Source organism: Oxyura jamaicensis, chromosome 2, assembly GCF_011077185.1.
Source record: "Oxyura jamaicensis isolate SHBP4307 breed ruddy duck chromosome 2, BPBGC_Ojam_1.0, whole genome shotgun sequence".
In the NCBI taxonomy this organism is placed as follows: Eukaryota; Metazoa; Chordata; class Aves; order Anseriformes; family Anatidae; genus Oxyura; species Oxyura jamaicensis.
In genome coordinates, this window is record NC_048894.1 from 34,382,510 (window position 1) to 34,400,942 (window position 18,433).

An 18,433-nucleotide genomic window follows, 5' to 3' on the forward strand; every position below is an offset into this window, starting at 1 on the left:
AGTGCTAAACTGAAAAAAAAAAAAAAAAAAAAAATATTAAAAACCCCCCACGTTTTTAATTACCCCCCCCCCCCAAAAAAAAAAAAAAAAAAAAAAGATTACAACCTTACCAAAAGTTTTGCATCATTATGGGCCAATATCTGCACAAAATGATCAACCTTGTATTTGCCGTCTCAGGCAGAAATTTCACTCAAGGCTGATGGAGGAAAGTACCATTGTTACTTTTTCTCAGGTCCAAAGATGCTCATTTCAGACCAGCATGGGAAATTCACACTGTAGCTGAAGAGCATACCTGCTGCGTTGCTTAGAATAAAAAACCATACATTTTGGTTTTCAGAGACAAGTCTGTCATGAGGTAATTGTATTTATTTTCTTTATGTAATAAAATAAGAGCCTTCCCATTTTCTGCAGTATTATGTACCATGGAGCTCCTCAAGGTGAATTATTTTGGGAGAAAGAATGAAGCAACGAGTTTGAAGGGCTCTCAGACTGCTGCTTGCACTTGCAGCTCCCTGAACGAAACAGATGACAGTGCCAGACTTTCTTTCAGTGTAAAATGCAGTCAGTTGTACCGAATATTTTAAGTGCCAAAAATAGAAACCTGCTTTGTGGAGGATAAGGGTTGGCATCAGCTGCAACTAAAGCATTTGTTACAGTTCATAAAATTGGCAGAAATGATTTAATTTTCTTTTTTAGAACATGAGGTATTTTTAAGCAGCTTTCCTGTCATAAGGCTTTTTTCCCTACTGTATCTATTTAAAAAGTTAGTTAACATATTAGACTTAGAAATGACGATCATAATATATCTACTTTTGCACATATGTCAGTTTAAATGTAAAGACCAAGTCCAGTTTTCCTTCCTCACAACACACAGCTTGAGTTGTGGCTTTGTGGAAGACAACCCTTTCCATGGCTGACAGAGAAGAGCAGAGAGGTGGGATGTGGCAGTAATCTGTTAGTGTCTGCAGTTCACACTGCAAACGTATTGCATCTGGCAGAAAAAGGGCACCAAGTTTAGCAAAGGAAGGAGCAGGCTCCTCAAAGTCCTACAGCCCTGCTTCAAGTCAACGCTTCTGGCATGGTGGCCTACCTTCTGCACCACGGGACTCCATTTATCCTCTACAACACCGGCACATGTTGCTCCTTGAGGAGTAATAATTAAATTTTAGCAGTCACAGGAACCCCAGTGGTAGCCTTACACTACTGTGGTTCCACATCCCCTTCTCAAGTTGCTTATTACTTGGTGCCAACGTGTACTTGCAACAGAGTCTGTGACTAGGAAAACAGAGACTCAGAACTGAGATCTCACTATTTAAGGGAAAAACAAACAAAAACTGTCTCAATCCCTTCCTCCTGCACTGTCCAGAGGTTTGTTTTATTATTAACTTAACCAGATTAGAAGAGTTGCCATGTCAGATCCGCAGCACAGAAAAATGCATCCAGGCAGATCTGTTGAAAGCAACAAGCCTAGTTCTGAAGGTGGCTGAAAGACGGACAAATGTTGGAACAAAGAGTAAGAAGCCTCCCACAGAGCTGGAAGATAAAATAATACCAAAATCAACAATTCACATTTTGCAGAGCACATGGCAAAATGATTTAAACTTTCACAATACCATTAAACAGGAGTAACACTGTAAATCTAGCTACTTTGTAGACCTCTTGATCACTTTGGCAAATGCAAATGGAATTATAGGATAACTTAGGAAGCTATTACACTTGGTAAAGAAGGGAGTAGAGAAAGTATTAAGGAATTCCCTACAAATATTAAAAGTCTCTCTTATAAAAAATAAAATGACATAAACACCTTAAAATGACCAACTAATTTCTGAAAAAATGTTTTTCTAAATTTTCAGATTATCTGTGAAAAGTAACCAAGCAGAAATTTTAGTCTTGCTTAGCGATTATGTCTCAGCATATAACAAGTCATGCAAACTGCCCCGACTTCTGGGGGTTTGCCCCTCTCATTAACGCTTCCTGAAAACATGGACAAGTCACTTGACTCTTTTACGTTCTCTAGATGCAAATGTATTCTGTTACTTACTTGGTACAGCAATGACTGACCATGAAAAGTTTAATAGTGAAACATTAATCAAAGTGGAGTTATTTATCACCATGCCTTGAATTATGATGGATTATTATAATTACAGACTGTACAGCCTTCAACATATATTGAGAAACAACCTACTTCATATCCCCGTTCAGCTTGACCTGACAGGTGTATGAGGTGACTTACTGTCTGCCTGGCTATACTGAGTGAACACGGATGCACCAGGAATACAAATAAAACAGCAAGCTGAATCTCTCACCTCTGCCACATATAGCTTGCATTTTTGTAGAGGTGATCAAAGACTAAAAGAATAGGGACAGACAAAATGATGTTAAACCTTACTGATTTATTCCCTTCCTCCAAAAGAGAGCAGGTGAGAATAGAACGGTTAAGAAATGGGATCCACTGACAATAATATCAAAAGCCTCAGCTAGCCAACTGATTTGGCCATGTTAAATGGCAGTGAGTTTTTTGCATAAATTTGTCCTGCATAAGTATGGTTGATTTTACTGGCTATGTAAAGCACCAGTGGATTTAGTCATTCTCATGTAAATCTTATTATTGAAATACTATATGAAACTTGATTGACATAAGCTGCTGGAACAGACAATGCCAAATGTTTTAAATTATGCTTTTAAAGGTAATCTCATACTGAGGATATACAAAATAATGTTGAAAGAAAACAAAAAGTGTCCTGAAAGCAAAGATTTCCACGCTTAGTGTACTAGAAATGCAAGGAATTTCTTACAAGCACAGCATTTTAAAATACAGAAATTGCTCAGAGACTTGTCTGCCTTGCCAATTGTATGGGCAGGGACAGAAGTCCCAGAAAAGCAGGTGCTCTTTCAACACACAGCTGAGGACTCCAAAGCTTTCGGGGGATTTGGATGCTCAATTCCAATTAAATTTTCAACCTGAAGCATCTCCAAGAGCTCCACTAAGCTAGCATCTGTACAAATAAAAGTTTATGGTGAGCATATTGCTCATCATTTTACAAGCATGGTTTCAGTGTGGTTAAGCTTAATTTTCAGCATGGCTACAGGACAATGTTTCTTGCCCACTAACAAAAGCTATCTTAAGCAGTCTTACTCATCAAGTACAAACACTCCCAGACGGGTCTTTTAAAACTGTAAGGTTGGAAGAACAGCATAAATGATCACTTCTGCAGAAGACAAAGTGTGGTTTGATGTTTCATATAGCATTAGGCATCCAGATGCATCATGTTACACAAATATGTATTTTCTTAACTACATGTCTACAGCAACAACGGGCACAGAGGCATTCACAGGCACATTTTAATATCAGAGAGGCCCTATGTCAAGTTTCAGAAAAATGCATTCTCTTTCAGACACGCACTCACATCTCTCCCTGGAAACTTGAAATAAGCAGAGCAGTTGCCCAGTATTCTACCACAGAAGCGGTATCTTCTAAGGAGGATTTGGGATTTCAAGATCAAACCACAAAGATTGACTCTACAGGAGCAATATTTCACTATAAAGAAACTGTACATTCAATGTGATAGAAATTCAGTTTTACAAGTGGTTGCAATTCAGGCAGGTTACATACATTATTTTACAAATAAATATTTGTATAACACGTATTTACTGCATTTGACTGAAAAAGAGTTCCTACTACAGACAAAAAAAGAAGAGGGTGAGGAAGCCAAAGAAGTGATAAAATAAAACAATCACCAGGAAAACAGAACTTAAGAGATTCACTGATATATTCACCAGCAAAAGTAACATCTAATTTTGCTAACACTTTCAGTTTGGTTACAAAACATTTGTATTACCTGTCGACTTCCCTGCTTGGAGGAGCAGCTGCTAGTACTTCTTGAAGGAGACAGCATTTTCTGGGATACACCAAAGCTTTTTTCTTCACTCATGACCCAAGACCATTCGTTTTACATCAGCTCACTTAGAACACCATTAAAAGGTAATTAAGCAAATGTATTGGAAGACTCCTGAGAAATGCAGAACTCATCGTTTACTCAAATGCATTCCAGTGGCATGATCTGCATCCCATGGAAATTCCTAAAAGGGAAAAAAAAAAAAAAAAAAAAAAAGCCAAGTTTATCAGACACAATCACTTACTGCCATCCAGTAACATGAATCATGAAATCATAATACAGCCTTTGGTAATAAAAGCTGACCGCATTACTGTACACTACTAGACATAAATTCAACAGTCATTTTAAGATAAATTTTCAAGGATCAAACAAGACCATCAAGAATTTTGGGTCCTAAATGCATACTTTAATTGTCATGGTTTATGCAGAAGACAAAGTACAGTACAAGGAATCATTTTAAAGACTTAAACTCATGATAATAATAAAAAAGACAACTAACAAAGACAGAGTATACTAAATATTTATACAAAAAGGATCAAAATATTCTCAAAATGAGGAGAAAGCATCTAACTGAATTATCTCACAAAAAGGATAGCTACTGAAAAAATACTTTTTTTCAAGTTCTTTGATGATTTAAACAAGTAAGCATGGCTTCAGATTGTAAGAAAAAAGACCATATACAATATGTAATATGAGCAATACACACAAGTAGAGAGCATGCAAATTCAGCTACATAAAGCTGTGCATGAGCATCTTACCTGGAACCAGAAAGTTGTGACTACTGCCACATCAGTTGTCCAAGTCAGTGACTGGAAGAATAGTCAACAGTCTGTTTAATAACAGTGCAGTTTGCAGCATATGCAAATAAAAGCCATGCCAGAAACTCCCAATAACGGATTTCCAGTGTGGGCAAGAGTTGTCATGGTAACTGCATTTTTGTTTTTAAATTGAACAGAGGACGTAACAAAAGGGTGATGCTTTCCAAAACTTGGGGTGACGGAGCAGCTTTGTGAATTGTCTGTCGCTTCAGATTTTGTCTTGGGCAATGAATTTGCACATGAGGAACGCTGCAAGAACCTAGGAAGGTAAAGACATTTCCACAGAGAAGAGAAAATTAACTGCTGAAACAAGGAGGCATTACTTCATAACCTGCTTAATTGCTCACACTGTCAGGAGAGTCCTGACCTAAGCTCTCTGGTTATTGAAGTTTTCCATTCATTTTTCTTCTCCTGAAGAGGCACAAAGGCCTATGCTGAAAGAAGCAGCATTTTAAGATCCCTAGTAAAATGTTTTGTTTTAGAAATTCTAGTTTCCCTTAAAACACAAAACAAACAACAAGCAAACAAAACCACCATGACAAACAGGTGCTGCATTTAAGATAACAACAACCCGGTGCTGCAGAAAACCTTGCTTCTAACTGCTGTGCTCTGAAGCATCCAACTTCTGAACAAAGACCAGTTCCAGCATACAGCACCTCTTCTGCAATATGGCTTGATCTTATCTATTTAGAAATACTCAATTACCCCCAGGGCAAATCTACCCTAAGTAACACTAATGAAACAGTCCCTGTCTCCAGAAGTCAGGTTAAAAAGCAAGCTCTGCTGAGGCTGTTTCACTGCTGAGTCAGTTTGGCAATCATTTCCAGTAACCATCCAATAAATACAAAGCCAGAGAGTACAATGCAAGAACCTAAGAAAAACAAAAGAGCACAGTGATGTGAACTGGGCCTTGCACACCAATTTTGCACTGAAATTTCTGCTGAGATTAGGACTAGCGCAGTTTGGAGAAGGTATAGACTCTTCTTATACAGAAGATAAATTTCTGTGTGGCATTTCACTGAGGATTAGCTAGCACTTTTAACAGGTTTAAACTACTGAGTAAGCATAAAGCACAACTTTATTGATCAGCTTCAAGGTGCATTTAGTAAAATGGTTTAATGGTAACGTCCCTGGTAACAAGTAGATGTCAAACACAATAGGGACATAAATACTCTTCGTGTAAACTCAGTTCAGATACTGTCTTCAAAGTGCCATGCACCAAGTGTTTTACTGATGTTCACTGTTCACTGAGGTAGCCATGCAGTCCTCTTCACTGCTTGGTGTCTAAAACAACCAATTTATCACTTGGCTTTCATTGTTCACTACATGGTATTTTGGAAAAGACTGGCAGAGTTCATGACATGAAAGAAGCTTAATTTGCAGAAAAATTGAAGTTATTGTCATCTGTACCTCGTGAGCCTATCCCCATGATATGCCCGATATAAATTATGTGATACCCTTTGCCCATCTGAACACAGCACAATGGTCGTGACACCCTGGAAGCTTCAGAAAATGGAAAAACAAAATGCTGGCCTCTCTGATTTTAATACAGAAAGAAGCCATGTAATCGAAAGGATATTTCCATCAACTTTTTTTTTTTTTTTTTTTCCCAAGTGTGGAGCCTAAAGGAAATTAAGGTGTGTCTACATTTGCATTTTAGCACAGATTAGAAGTACACTTCCTCTGCAAATCTCCTGAACACCCCTTCTGGCCCCACTTTGGGTAGCTCTGCAGGACAGTCATGGAGCACAGACACCAAATCCCCTTTGGATGAAGTAAAAACAGAAGGCATGCTCCAGGAGTGCAGCCCATGGCACCAGACTGGAGCTTACCCTGACTGGTCCCATCCTGGTGTGGATGTGGGGTCCTCACCATTATCTGATTCACTGCAGAGGTCCGCTTTCACTGCACTGCTCTCTTTGCTAACATCGATATGGTCTAGACACAGACTTACACCACTTAACTTTGGGCATGCAGCTAAGAACTCCAGATCTCCTACGGCAATTTATTTAGGAAGCAAAAAGAGACAGATGGGCACTTTTCCTGAATTCAAGGGAGTCGAAGATGACTGCCACCTAACCCAAGGTAGGAATGATGTGTGCCCTCTGTCCAAAGTCTTTTATTAATATTTCAGTAATGTTTCCCAGTAATTCAAGTTATTACCTCGAGAATTCCAGATTTGAATGTGAAACTGTAAGTGAATACTGAATACGGCTCCAACCCATCTGTCAAAACTGCTGCATCCTCCAGCAACTGCTTTGTGCTCCTTTTTTAAAATTCTCTTCAAGCTCAGGAAGGAAAAAGGAAAACATGGTTGCCCTTCAACAACTACCAACTTATGCTTCCATAAGGGTGTGAAAACACTGATTCTGCATCCCAAGCAGACTCTCGTATTCTGGCTGCCAACAGCAGTGACTGAGGCTCTCTAGGGTGACTCATATTTTACATTACCTGCAGCACTTAAGGTTACAATGGTACATGAGCAATTCAGACTTTAAAGCAGGCACAAAAATCGGTATTATGCTAACTAAGCTAAAACTGCAGCAGGCTCTCATGGTTTGAGGTAAACATGATCCAATTACTTCAGGTTCAAGACTTTCTGCTTTTCCCCATGCCACAGGACAGCCTCAGAACTAACTATGTTTGCACCCATCTTTCCTCTGAAGCACAGAGAACCAACTACTTCAGTCTCCTCCGAAAAGACAAATTAAAGGCATGAGGCTGAGGCAAATCCAAATAAATTTAGGAGACGAATTGTCACAACTGCTAAGTATTGGCCTAATTCTTCTCTATTAAGTCAACAACAGCAAAAGTAGGCCAAGAGTACTTCTGCAAATCACCTCACTGTTTTATAGAAGTAAGAAAACATGAGCATCAAATATTTATAGCTATTGTGTCCTAAACCCATAAGCAGCACTTATCTTTACTTATCATCTGTTACCAGGAGCCTTATCATTCTAAATCAATCAAAACAAATAATAGATATATGACAATACGTACAACAGGAAGACCTGCTAAAAAAAAAAAAGAAAGAAAAAAAAAAAGTACCGTCCTAACTTGTCCTCATTGTCCTCAAACCTTTACAACCGCACTGGCTCAAAACAGCTCCTCAGTATCACAATTCATCGCTCGCAGTTCTCAAAGCAATGAGCACACAGCAAAATCCCACAGCTCACAAAAGAAAGGCAGGAATTTAGAAAAATCTGGAAAAACTGCAGCATTAAACCAACATTATGTGATTGTTTTTGTTACGGCTTTGGAAGAAAAAGACTTAACAGCTGTTTCAGAGCTGATTCAGCAATGAAAGATCACTGTAGAGAGAATTTGAGCAGTGAAACTGAAAGTGTACGTCTCATCCCATAACTGCAGTCAATTGAGATTTTGTGACTAGAAGAATGGGAACAATGGAAAGCCTGATGAAAGTCATGGGGACACAGCCAGTGCAAGAGTGAGCAATCCAAGTGGGAGTTGCAAGCAACAATGAGCGACTTTCACTGAATTAAAAAAGAATCCACACTGAGACCTTTGCTCTACAGCTATTATAAAACTATTAAGTTACATTCACTCATGTCCACCTGGATAAACAGAGCAATAGCTTTTTCCAAGTAATGCTTTCACGGCGTTCTCTGTTATACTTCAAATTGTTGGCTTTAATATATTCAACTGTCTCATCTGGCTAAAGAAAAAAAAAAGAATTATTTATAAACATTATAAAATTATTTATAGGCACCATCCAAATCACAGCCTCTGTTGAGCAGATGCTTTCGTTGGCCATGGACACTTACTACTTACTCCGAAGTACTCTGTGATGCAAAGAAACAGTTACTTCCACCTAGTCTACTTTCTTAAGGAGGCTGCTGTAGTAATTAAATCATGCTGTTGCAATGACCCAAGAGAGGAAAATTTAGTTCAAACCAAACTGTCCTACTTGTGTAATCGAGAGAGACAGAAGGTGGGAAAAGGAAAAAAATAGACAAACCACAAACATACTGCATTTAACACCAGATTACTTTTCATGTATAATATTCATCACTTAATGAAAGATAATCCTGCGTGTTCTAAGCATACTGAAAACAAAACAAAACATCAACAAAAAAAACTACACAACTAACCACCCAGAGACAATCCACTACAATACATCCCAAATAAGACATCGAAGAAGAACATGGTTCATTGTCAAGTCTGGACAGATGTTCCTGGAGCAAAGCAAATATCTACTGTTTCAACCCTTGGGACAAATAATTCAGTCCCTTCTACTAGAAAGATCTTATATAAATTTAGAAGTAGGTCATTATGCACCCTAAAATGTAAGTATATATAAAAATACCACCTTTCCCTCACACCTACCATGGAAATTGACTTTATTACTACATGTGACGTGATTAATTTTAAATGCATAGTCTTGACACTGTTGCCCCCCTCCCCCAGGAGATGAGATAGATTACATTTGTATGAAATTTGCTGCATACATATCATAGACAGGTTAATAATCTTTGTGACTAGTGATACAAAAAAAAAAAAAAACATCATTAATGGCAGTTATGTTAATTGTTTAGCTGTCATACCACCTTTTCAATCCAACTTCTAATCACGGGTGAGAATGAGAACAAGGCTAACTAGGACTGACCTAGCTCACTGTCGGGTCCTAAATAATTCATCCCTCTTCTCCCCCGGCCCCTTTGGGAAAGAGCCTTGCCGAGGGACAGGCTGGCAGCTCTGTGCTCCTCAGCACAAGCTACCAGAAGGACCCAGATGCCCCCTGCCAGCTCTGAGAACACCTCACACGTGACGGAGAAGCCCCAGACCCGGGAAGCACAGGACATGCTTTGTGATGCTGGAACTGTGGGGTCCACTGTCTCCCTGCCCAGAAACTAGAAGCTACCGAGCTGTGATCAAATCCAATACCAGGAACAAAAACACTGCGTACAGCAGTGCTCATGGGCGCAGTGAGGGCTGTCAACCTCAATCAATAAAGAAGCAGTGGGACTGTTTGTAATGGACATGCTATTCATCCAGAGAAGACTTTACCCTCCACAAGACAAAGGATGATCAAGCAATAGCAGAATGAAGAAGGCTTTTCATTTTCAGTTGGGAAAAGAACAGGCACACAGTATCATTTCACAGTCTGTACTGAAAACCTTGAGAGAATCATCTGCTAATGATAATGTCCCAGGGCTGGTATGAGTGGAAACACCGTCATCAGAGCTTTGGCACGAGCATGGTTGCCTTTCATTTTTCTGTTATCTATTGCTATTTAAAGCTTTGCTTTGTTAACCGAAACAAAGATATGCCAAGGCTTAATCATTTTTCATTTTTTTTTTAATACTCATTATTGCTAAAACGTTACTGAAATGCACACTATTTGTTTTCCTAGATTCAGTTTTGATAGGCACAATGTTCTGGAAGTCAATGTCTTCTGGTGGAAATAGCTGTCAGTCTGCCAGCATGTAGCAATTCAAGATCTTAAGACAGCATTGTCTGTACATCAAGAAAAAGACATCACTTTCCTTTAAAATCACTGAAGGAATCCATATAACTTTGTACCAGACTGGCTCTTCGTGACCTGATAAGCTGCACGTTGTGAGATGCATAAATCTACTAAGGCTGATGTCAAGCAACATATTTTATTAGAGCAGCTGACTTGGTTTAACTACGGAGAAACAAACCCCAAATGAATCACCTGTTTCATGCAGAACAGTAAAAAGGACTATTGGAAGAAGAGTTTCTGCAGCCCAGGTACAATTCTTACCAAAGCCCGAAGAAAAATGTCATGGGGTATGTACGAACAGCAAACACAACCCAGAGATCCTTTAATCTTCTGTGGAAAGTTAGATGTGTTCCTGAAAGAGTGGCAGGATCCAACATGCCTGGTCTGTTCTCTTTGATGTGATGTTTTAATTTTCACACCTCATCATATACTTGCTAAAAAAAACTTTTCAACTTGCAGATACCTATTTTTTTCCACGATAGAGATGAACTGTCATGCATGTGTAGTGTATATCACAATTTCTAAATAAAGTTGCATGGGAAACAACACTTCCTCTTGAGAATGTTTAGTGTTATCCTTTATAAGCAGGACTATTAGCTCAAAATTTAAATCTCATTAACTTTAATGAGCATGGTAACAAGATTCAGTTTTTCCCAAATGCATAGAAATTTGTTTACATGCTTTACAAAGTGCAGTGACCGTGAATTATGGAAACATTATATTTCTTGACCAATTTGCCATATCTTTGTAGGCTTCTGGTCTCTAAATCCATTCCAATACACCTCTTTCAGTGTCCTTTATAACACTAGCATTTACAAATTGATGCAGACAGACACAGCTTCCTTTAAAGCTTACGTATAGATTAGGTCTTCACAGATTGTCTTTCACATTAAGATTGTTTGAAACTTGAAAGAGGTGTTTAGTATTTTGACCAAAGAACAAGTAGTTTTAAGTGCATCTTTTTAGGCTGAGGGCCACTAACTTTCCTATGTTGTGCTTCTGAGCTGGCAATGTGTAAACAAACCCTGACACTTTAGAGAAGTGTTGCAAGAAACACCACTTATAAGGTGTGCTGAGCATAATTAGTGCTATGAGTGCTAAGTATTTTTGTTATTGATACCAACAGGTAAGAAAAAAATGCAAATACAATAAGAAACTGTACACATAAATGTTTCTTTTTAATAAGAATTAAACATGTTAAGGCTTCTGCTGGAGCTCCTCAAGGACAGACAGAACAATGCCTGCAATTGTCCTTGTGCTGGGAAAGACGACATGTACCTGTATACAGGTAACATGAACAATGAGAAGCAGCTGCTGGAGTGGATCATCCTCTTGGAAGACACATACGTATCACAGTTGGTTTTAAATCCATTGATATGTATGACTGTAACAAACACCTGGACAACACAAACTAGGGAAGAGACTCCACAGATCAGGTTTTCTGCAACATTATCCTTGTGGCATAAGATAAACATGAACTGAAAGATACTTAGAAGTAGAGACACGAGATATAAGAACATTGATTATAAATCTGAATGATTAGATGTAGTGTTTTGCTAAAATGAAGAAAACCCGGGGAAAGAATCAATTGCAATAGCTGGGACAGCAAGAGATGACACAGGCCAGAGATAAGAACTTCAGACTAGGTTATCAGTGTATGTCCTGACCAAGAAAGTAGTAAGTAAAAGAGATCTCCCCAACTTATATGATCTAAGTTTCCACAAGCACCGCTACCTCCTCAAGTTCTCAATTGCTGAAGGGCTGGAATCCAGCTAGGGTTACCTTAAAGGCTCTATTCAGACAGAGCTGGCAAAAGAACTTCTGATCCTGGGGAGGAAAAAAAAAGAAAAAAAAAAAAAAAGAAAAAAGAAAAAAGTGAACCTAGAGCTGCAGATGAAGCAGCCATGCTAAGGAAGCACAGAAGGCCCATTTCAGAGTAAGTGCTTTCACCTCAGTTCTTGTCGTACCACTGCAGAGCTACAACAGAACAAAACCTAAAAGCAAATTAGGAGATTGGCCAAAAAGGAAAGCTTCAATTACGACTTGGTGAATAATTCAATGTTATTACAGACAACCCAGCAGAAGGAAGATGTATAGAGTTTTCATGTAATGAGCTTGTTTATACCATTTGACTACAGTATGGCATCCCTCTGGCAGTAATGTTAATATAAAACTGCCGAGGACTTCCATGGCTCTCAGCAGCAGCTTGGTGCCTCCGGTGAGGAGTTAAGAGCTCAAATTCATCAAATTCATACACACTTTGAAAACAGCCAAAGCAGCTTAAGATGTTTTTGTTCCCAAGCAACTTGTTACTGCCCTTTCACTGGAGATAACTATTCCCCCCCCCCATCCAAAAATTCATAAATACATAAAATCATAGGAGACTTCCTTAATCCACTTCACTGTAGAGTCAGTTGGCACAGTGAATAGTTCATGTACTTTACTCTGTTCACCAAAATTCAGGCATGGCACTCTCCATCTTATGGGCAGCAATGAAAAAGTGGAAGCAATGTTATTTTCAGCTGGTCCTGATCGAGCTCGAAGAGATACTATGCCCCTAATCTTACATTAGATTCAAGTTAGTGCAACCTACAGAGTATCTATTTGAATTTAATTTAAAAATGAAAGAAATTCCACAAGATTAAAAAAAGCTTCAAACCCATTCTCAAGCATTTTTAGAGGTTTAAAAGATTGGAGTTTTTAATTATGATGCCTCTGCAACATGAAAGAAATGAATAACTTACAAAGAATTTGATTTAAGCTTACTGAAAGGGTGCTACAGCTTAACAATCCATATTTATTACTTCTAATGAGTACACTCATTTTTCACTTCAGTTCCAGTCACTAAACAGGATACAGAGACAGCAGGCAACGTGCAGAGTTTCATAATGTGTGTGCAGTCTAGCATCTTGGTTGCCTCATAGCATTTTTGAGGTTGCTTGTACTTGAACTACAGCTGAACAGCCTAGATTTTAATTATAGTCTATAAAATCAGCAATAAACAGACGTGTTTACAACTGATGCAGATTCCCCTTAAACTTCTTGGTAGTGGAAGAGTGCCACCACTATTGTTCTTCACCTCCTCTCTCTACTCTCTTCTCCCAGCCTCTCACCCTTTTTGTGTTTGTTTCTAGAATGCTGGCAGTTGGTACTGGTTTTTCTAAAACCGCCACTGCTTACAACACAAAAACAAATTAAACCTGCAGTTAATTGAGTAGTGCAGCATAAGGTGCATCCTGGCATACTTAAGACATTTTCCACAATTTTTCATATAATGCACCTAATGAATTTCTGAAAATGTGAATAAAGAAGCAATTCCTTCTTAACAGAAGGAGCTAAAAGGCTTTTTTATAATAAAATTATTCTTGAAGTATTTTTTTAAATAAAATGAAGCATCAGGAAACATAATATTGAAAGCTGATTTCTTGACAGATGGTAGTCGTGCCCACTTCATCCAGGCTGACCTACATATTTTATCCTTAACACTCATCTTTTACGAACTACGTTTTCTACAATTTTGTCAGCAAATAACACTTTCTGGATAAAAAGCCTAAGCAACTCATCCAAATAAGTCTTCTTTATATGACAAAATAGAGAATGCATAAAGGAGGAAAACACTTTCACAAAGCCTATGCCAGAAAATTGTATTTCTGAAATAAAGTTGTATTTTCTAAAGCTCTTGTGATTGAAATTATACGCAAAGTTTTCATCAAATCTTGACCACAATACTTGGACTTTGCAGGACTTAAAGCATCTCCATAACTCATATTTTCTTCTAGAAAAAAATAAAAATAAAAAAAAAAATCTGTGCCATACAGTCAACACTTGGAATTGAATTTCATTATTTTATTCCATGTATTCCATTGTGAAAAGGTGAAAAAAATAAATGTTTGTCAAAAATGAAGAGCTGAAGGAGGAATGTGAAAAACAAAATAGCATGAATGGTAACCTAAAAATCAAGAAAATGTTAACACTTCCATATGAAATGAATATGTGCATTTTTGGGAGCATATCATAAATTTGCTCCCCAAAACTCTAACTCACAGGTTTTTGGTTTTTTTTTAGAGCACATCAGAAACTGTCAAAAAATGTTCAAATCCGTTACTTTTGCTACTCCCAAATTACAACAATTTACATGGAACATAAAGATAAACCTTGGAATGACTGACAACAGTTGAAAGGATTACTCTTGGAGAAGTTACACAATCAGCATTTGCAGTTTTCCAGTCTTCTGTTCTGTATTCCAAATTAAGAAAATAAGTCAACCGCCTGTTCTAGCTGCAAACAAACAAGGTGGCAGCAGGAGCCAGCAGTCCCACTGTTCTTATTCCAGACTGCCATTCTCAGACATGCTAAGTCGCCTGACTGCTCTGTGTATGGGGAGAAGAGCAAAGTATTTTAAACATGTTGTCACTTTGTGTACAATACGGAGACTGCTCCAAAAATATCCTTTTGGAAAGGCTTGAAGGCTCTCCAGGAGCAGAAGAAGGAAGCATCTATGGAAATTCTTTACAGTTGAAGTTTATAAAAAGCATTTTGTGGTTAGCAAAATAAAGATGTTGAGAAGAGCACCACATGTATCTGATTGCCTAACAAAGCTCTGAAGCCTTGCACATAGGGACAGTGAATCAAAAGGATAGTTCCTACTCTGACTGAAGGACCAGCCCCCTGATGTCCCTCATTGGAATGATCTTCAGGCATAGAAAACTTGCACTAATCTGGGGAATCACAAAATAGTTGTTGAAACTATTCCTTCATTGATCCCAGAAGGAGTTGACAAAGACTGTTCTCTGGTGTAATTTTAAAGTAGGAATTAGGCAGATGAACAGTGAAGGTGATCATTGCTTCAAGTTAGTAACCAAACTGTAAAATAAAGTGGTGACAAAGCAAGCGGGATCTCCTGTAATGCTCCAGCAGTCTCATTTGCACATCCTAGAAAGAAGATTTTACGAATAGATCACTTGTGAAGCTGAATGGGTATCATACTTTCAAAAGCTGAAAAAGTCAACGCAGAGTACATCACAACACATTTCTTGAGCACCTGGTGTTGTATTCTCTCTCTTCATTTTGGTAAACTGAATTAAAATACTGTCAGAGAAGCATGCCAGTTGTTTTAGGAAGCTCACAGGTCAAAATTCAAATAATCTACATTTCCATAAGGTACACAAAAAGTTATTGAATTTCTCAGGTGAAAAAGATTCTGATCTCTCTTCCTTATGTTTCTCTCTGTTTAGCACCATCAGGTTTTGGAAGAAAGGTTTTGAAAGTAGGACAAATGGTAGACTCACACATGGCTCTGAACAGCCTCCAGAAAAAGCTGACTCCATCTTCATGCTTTCCAAAACCTCCACTGTGAAGTACAATTCATTTAGACTGACCCATATCAACATTAAGTGTTCACACTTTGCATTTTGCTTTCACCACAGATGATAGGATTTTATATGGGTGGGAATACTACCACCAGCCTACACAAAAATTTAGTATAATTCACAAAGGCTGGATGTAAATTTGCCTTTCCTGCCTATGGTGTCCAGCAACTCATTTTAAAACACCTGTCATCTGCTCTTGCAGGCTGTTCATACAATTTACCTATACAGTGCTTTGGAATAATTAGAGCTTCCAGTAAACGTTGGAATGAATTGGGTTTGCTCCCTTGTGCAGAGAAATATGGAATTAATTTTGCCTGGAGACTCCACAAACTGCTTGAAGCAGAGTTCACGTCTCCTGTTACTAGATCATACATTCACAGCTCCATCTCTCACCACCTTACTCCTTGCCCAACTCCCTCCCTGCACATGGAATACTTTTCGAGAGCTAGGCCAGGACGCAGCAAAAGTGTGAAGTAGTTCAAAGTTAAAAACAGCAGCTTAACTACCTTACAAAGCACATTTAAGAAGCTTAAACTCACCAACAAGTGCAAAAGTTGTCAAGTTGGATGTTATGCATTAAGCATGGGAAACTAAATACATGTGACAAATGCACTTCTTTCCATGTGAATGTAATGATTCTCAGCTAACGTATCTAAATTAAGTCACGCATCAGTTATGTCTGAACAGAGCAAAATGACAATTAACATTATGTACATAATCAACCATTGGCTTTTTTTTTTTTTTTTTTTTTTTTTTTTTTATAAATATTTGGAGCCAATTCCAGGGATGCTGCAGGCTTGATTTTTCTTCAGCTGAGCAAGCAGAGATCTACTACTTGAACAAGACCTGCTCAGTCTTCATGTCCACATGTACAGAAACAAGATATTTCGCGGGTGGCAATTTAAATAAACCACCTGAAAGCAAACAGCTCAAATTAGGTTGCCAGTTTATCCAACACCACTAAACAGCCTTCCATTTGACCTTCCTGTAGCATACAGGATCAGGGCTTGTTCACCACTGTTAATGGGGAAAAACAAAACAAAACAAAAGAAGTCAGCAATGATAGTTTTCACAATCATTTCAGAGAACTCTAAAATACAAGCAAGTGCAGAAACATCCCAACTTCTTGGGACAGCAATAACATATTCTTTGTAAAGGAAAGTAAATCTTCCTCACCCTGCACTCGATATGTCACTCTGCTTTGCACCTGCTAAATTAGCAAAAATCTTGCTATGGACACTGTCAGATCCTGATTAAAGCTACCCCAACTAAAAAGAAGAACAAAGGCCTGCTGTTCTCAGACTCCAGCTTCATGACAGGAACGTTGCTAGCTAATACATCGTGACAGTTGCAGCCTGATGCTGCAAGGCTGAAGGACAATTAAAGGTCTCTTTCTGTTAGGTTACACTGGCCACACAACAGAGCGTATCTGGATGTTGAGGCTGAAGCCAGGCCACTTACAGTCACCACAGAGCCTGACCAGAGCTGGGAATTTCCCTCAGTACGCATATTGCTCGCGCTTTCACAGCCGGCCACGGTGCTCAGATCTGTCACTGCGCTCCGGTGCCTGAGAGATGTCCGTGGGCCGCATCCTTCCTCTCCGCTGAGTGCACCTCTCACAGCTCTGTTCTACTTGTAAGGACTTTTACAGAAACACTATCTTCCATGCCAAAACCCACATTTCTTTTTGTTCATCAAGCTGCTTTGCTACCAATACCTATGCAAAGTATATCCGTATTTATATACGTGCTTTCTAAACATAATGTGCAGTAATACTACCATCTAATTAAAGTGCCATTGATCCTTTTTTAATTAAGTTTTCTTCATGAGCAGATTTATTTTTTCTATGACAACGCCTTTGTACTTTAAACATACTCATCATCTCTAGCTTGTTTAGGCCCACTTCTGGGCTGTAAGTTAAATAAGAACTGATGCATAGTTATGCAACTGTAAAACAACAACAATAATAAAAAGATCTCATAAATAAAGAGTTAAACAGCCCAAGTGGAAGAGAAGCTTCACTCCCACTCAGCCTGGTATCCTGAAGGCAGACAATGTTCACATTCCTTACCCAGGGACCCGCTGATAAACAGGCCTCTGGCTTGTGGCCAGCAGCTCACAGAGATCTCACTTCCAAACCTCCACAAGCATTCCTCACATTTTTTTCCTTCTAATCGTGAATTAGCCATGTGTAAAGGTGCTAGGAAGATAAAGCCTGAAATAGTCAAAACTGTCTAAGCAGAGGCACACTAAGGAACTTTTGCTCATAGTCATATTATGTATAAATTACATATTTATATTCTCCTGCATTAGGACTTCAGTGAGAAGTCTGATAGTCTACCACTAGACTATCAGAAGAAGCTGAAAGATATTTACATTGAATTGCATTTCAGTCTTAATGGGGATTTTGTCTTTAAGATTGCTTTTTAAAAAATATAGAAAAGACAGGACATGACTGACACTTTTAAGTGGCATACACTTAAAAATAAGGTTTTAGCCTGGTTACATTTTACAGAAGTTTAAGATCTATTCATAACTTGAAAATCTTTCTAATTCTGTTTTGAAATATTTATTATATAAAATGCAGTATATGATTTTAAGTGCAGAAATACAAATTTGTAAGACATTCTCATCACTCCTTCCTTTCTTTCCTTTTATCTCCCTCAAGCCTCCATCCACTGTCCTCTACACGTTTCAGCTGGGATGCCCTCCACATTGCCCACCACCACACAGAGAGGACTACCATTGATGGTAGTGCTCCCTTCCTACCAGCATCCCATTTCTCCTACAGTAAGCCTCATTTCAGTGAGGTTGCTTTGGTGCACTGACAATTTGAGAGACACTCAGGATTTAGGAATGCTA

General features: G+C 38.5%; 1 protein-coding gene across 6 annotated transcripts in view; it reads right to left on the bottom strand.

Moving 5' to 3' along the window:
• The window catches only part of OSBPL3 (oxysterol binding protein like 3), a 92,969-nt gene that overhangs the window by 47,197 nt on the left and 27,339 nt on the right, over positions 1–18,433 (bottom strand). For 5 of the 6 annotated variants that reach the window (XM_035316209.1, XM_035316210.1, XM_035316206.1 and 2 more), the window contains 2 exons: positions 4,655–4,973; positions 3,840–4,080 (listed from right to left, as the gene is read on the bottom strand). In XM_035316209.1, coding sequence (XP_035172100.1) covers positions 3,840–3,932 — 93 coding nt within the window. In that variant the 5' untranslated portion in view covers positions 3,933–4,080; positions 4,655–4,973. The remainder of the gene's footprint in view (positions 1–3,839; positions 4,081–4,654; positions 4,974–18,433) is intronic. The other variant, XM_035316208.1, reaches the window with a different exon arrangement.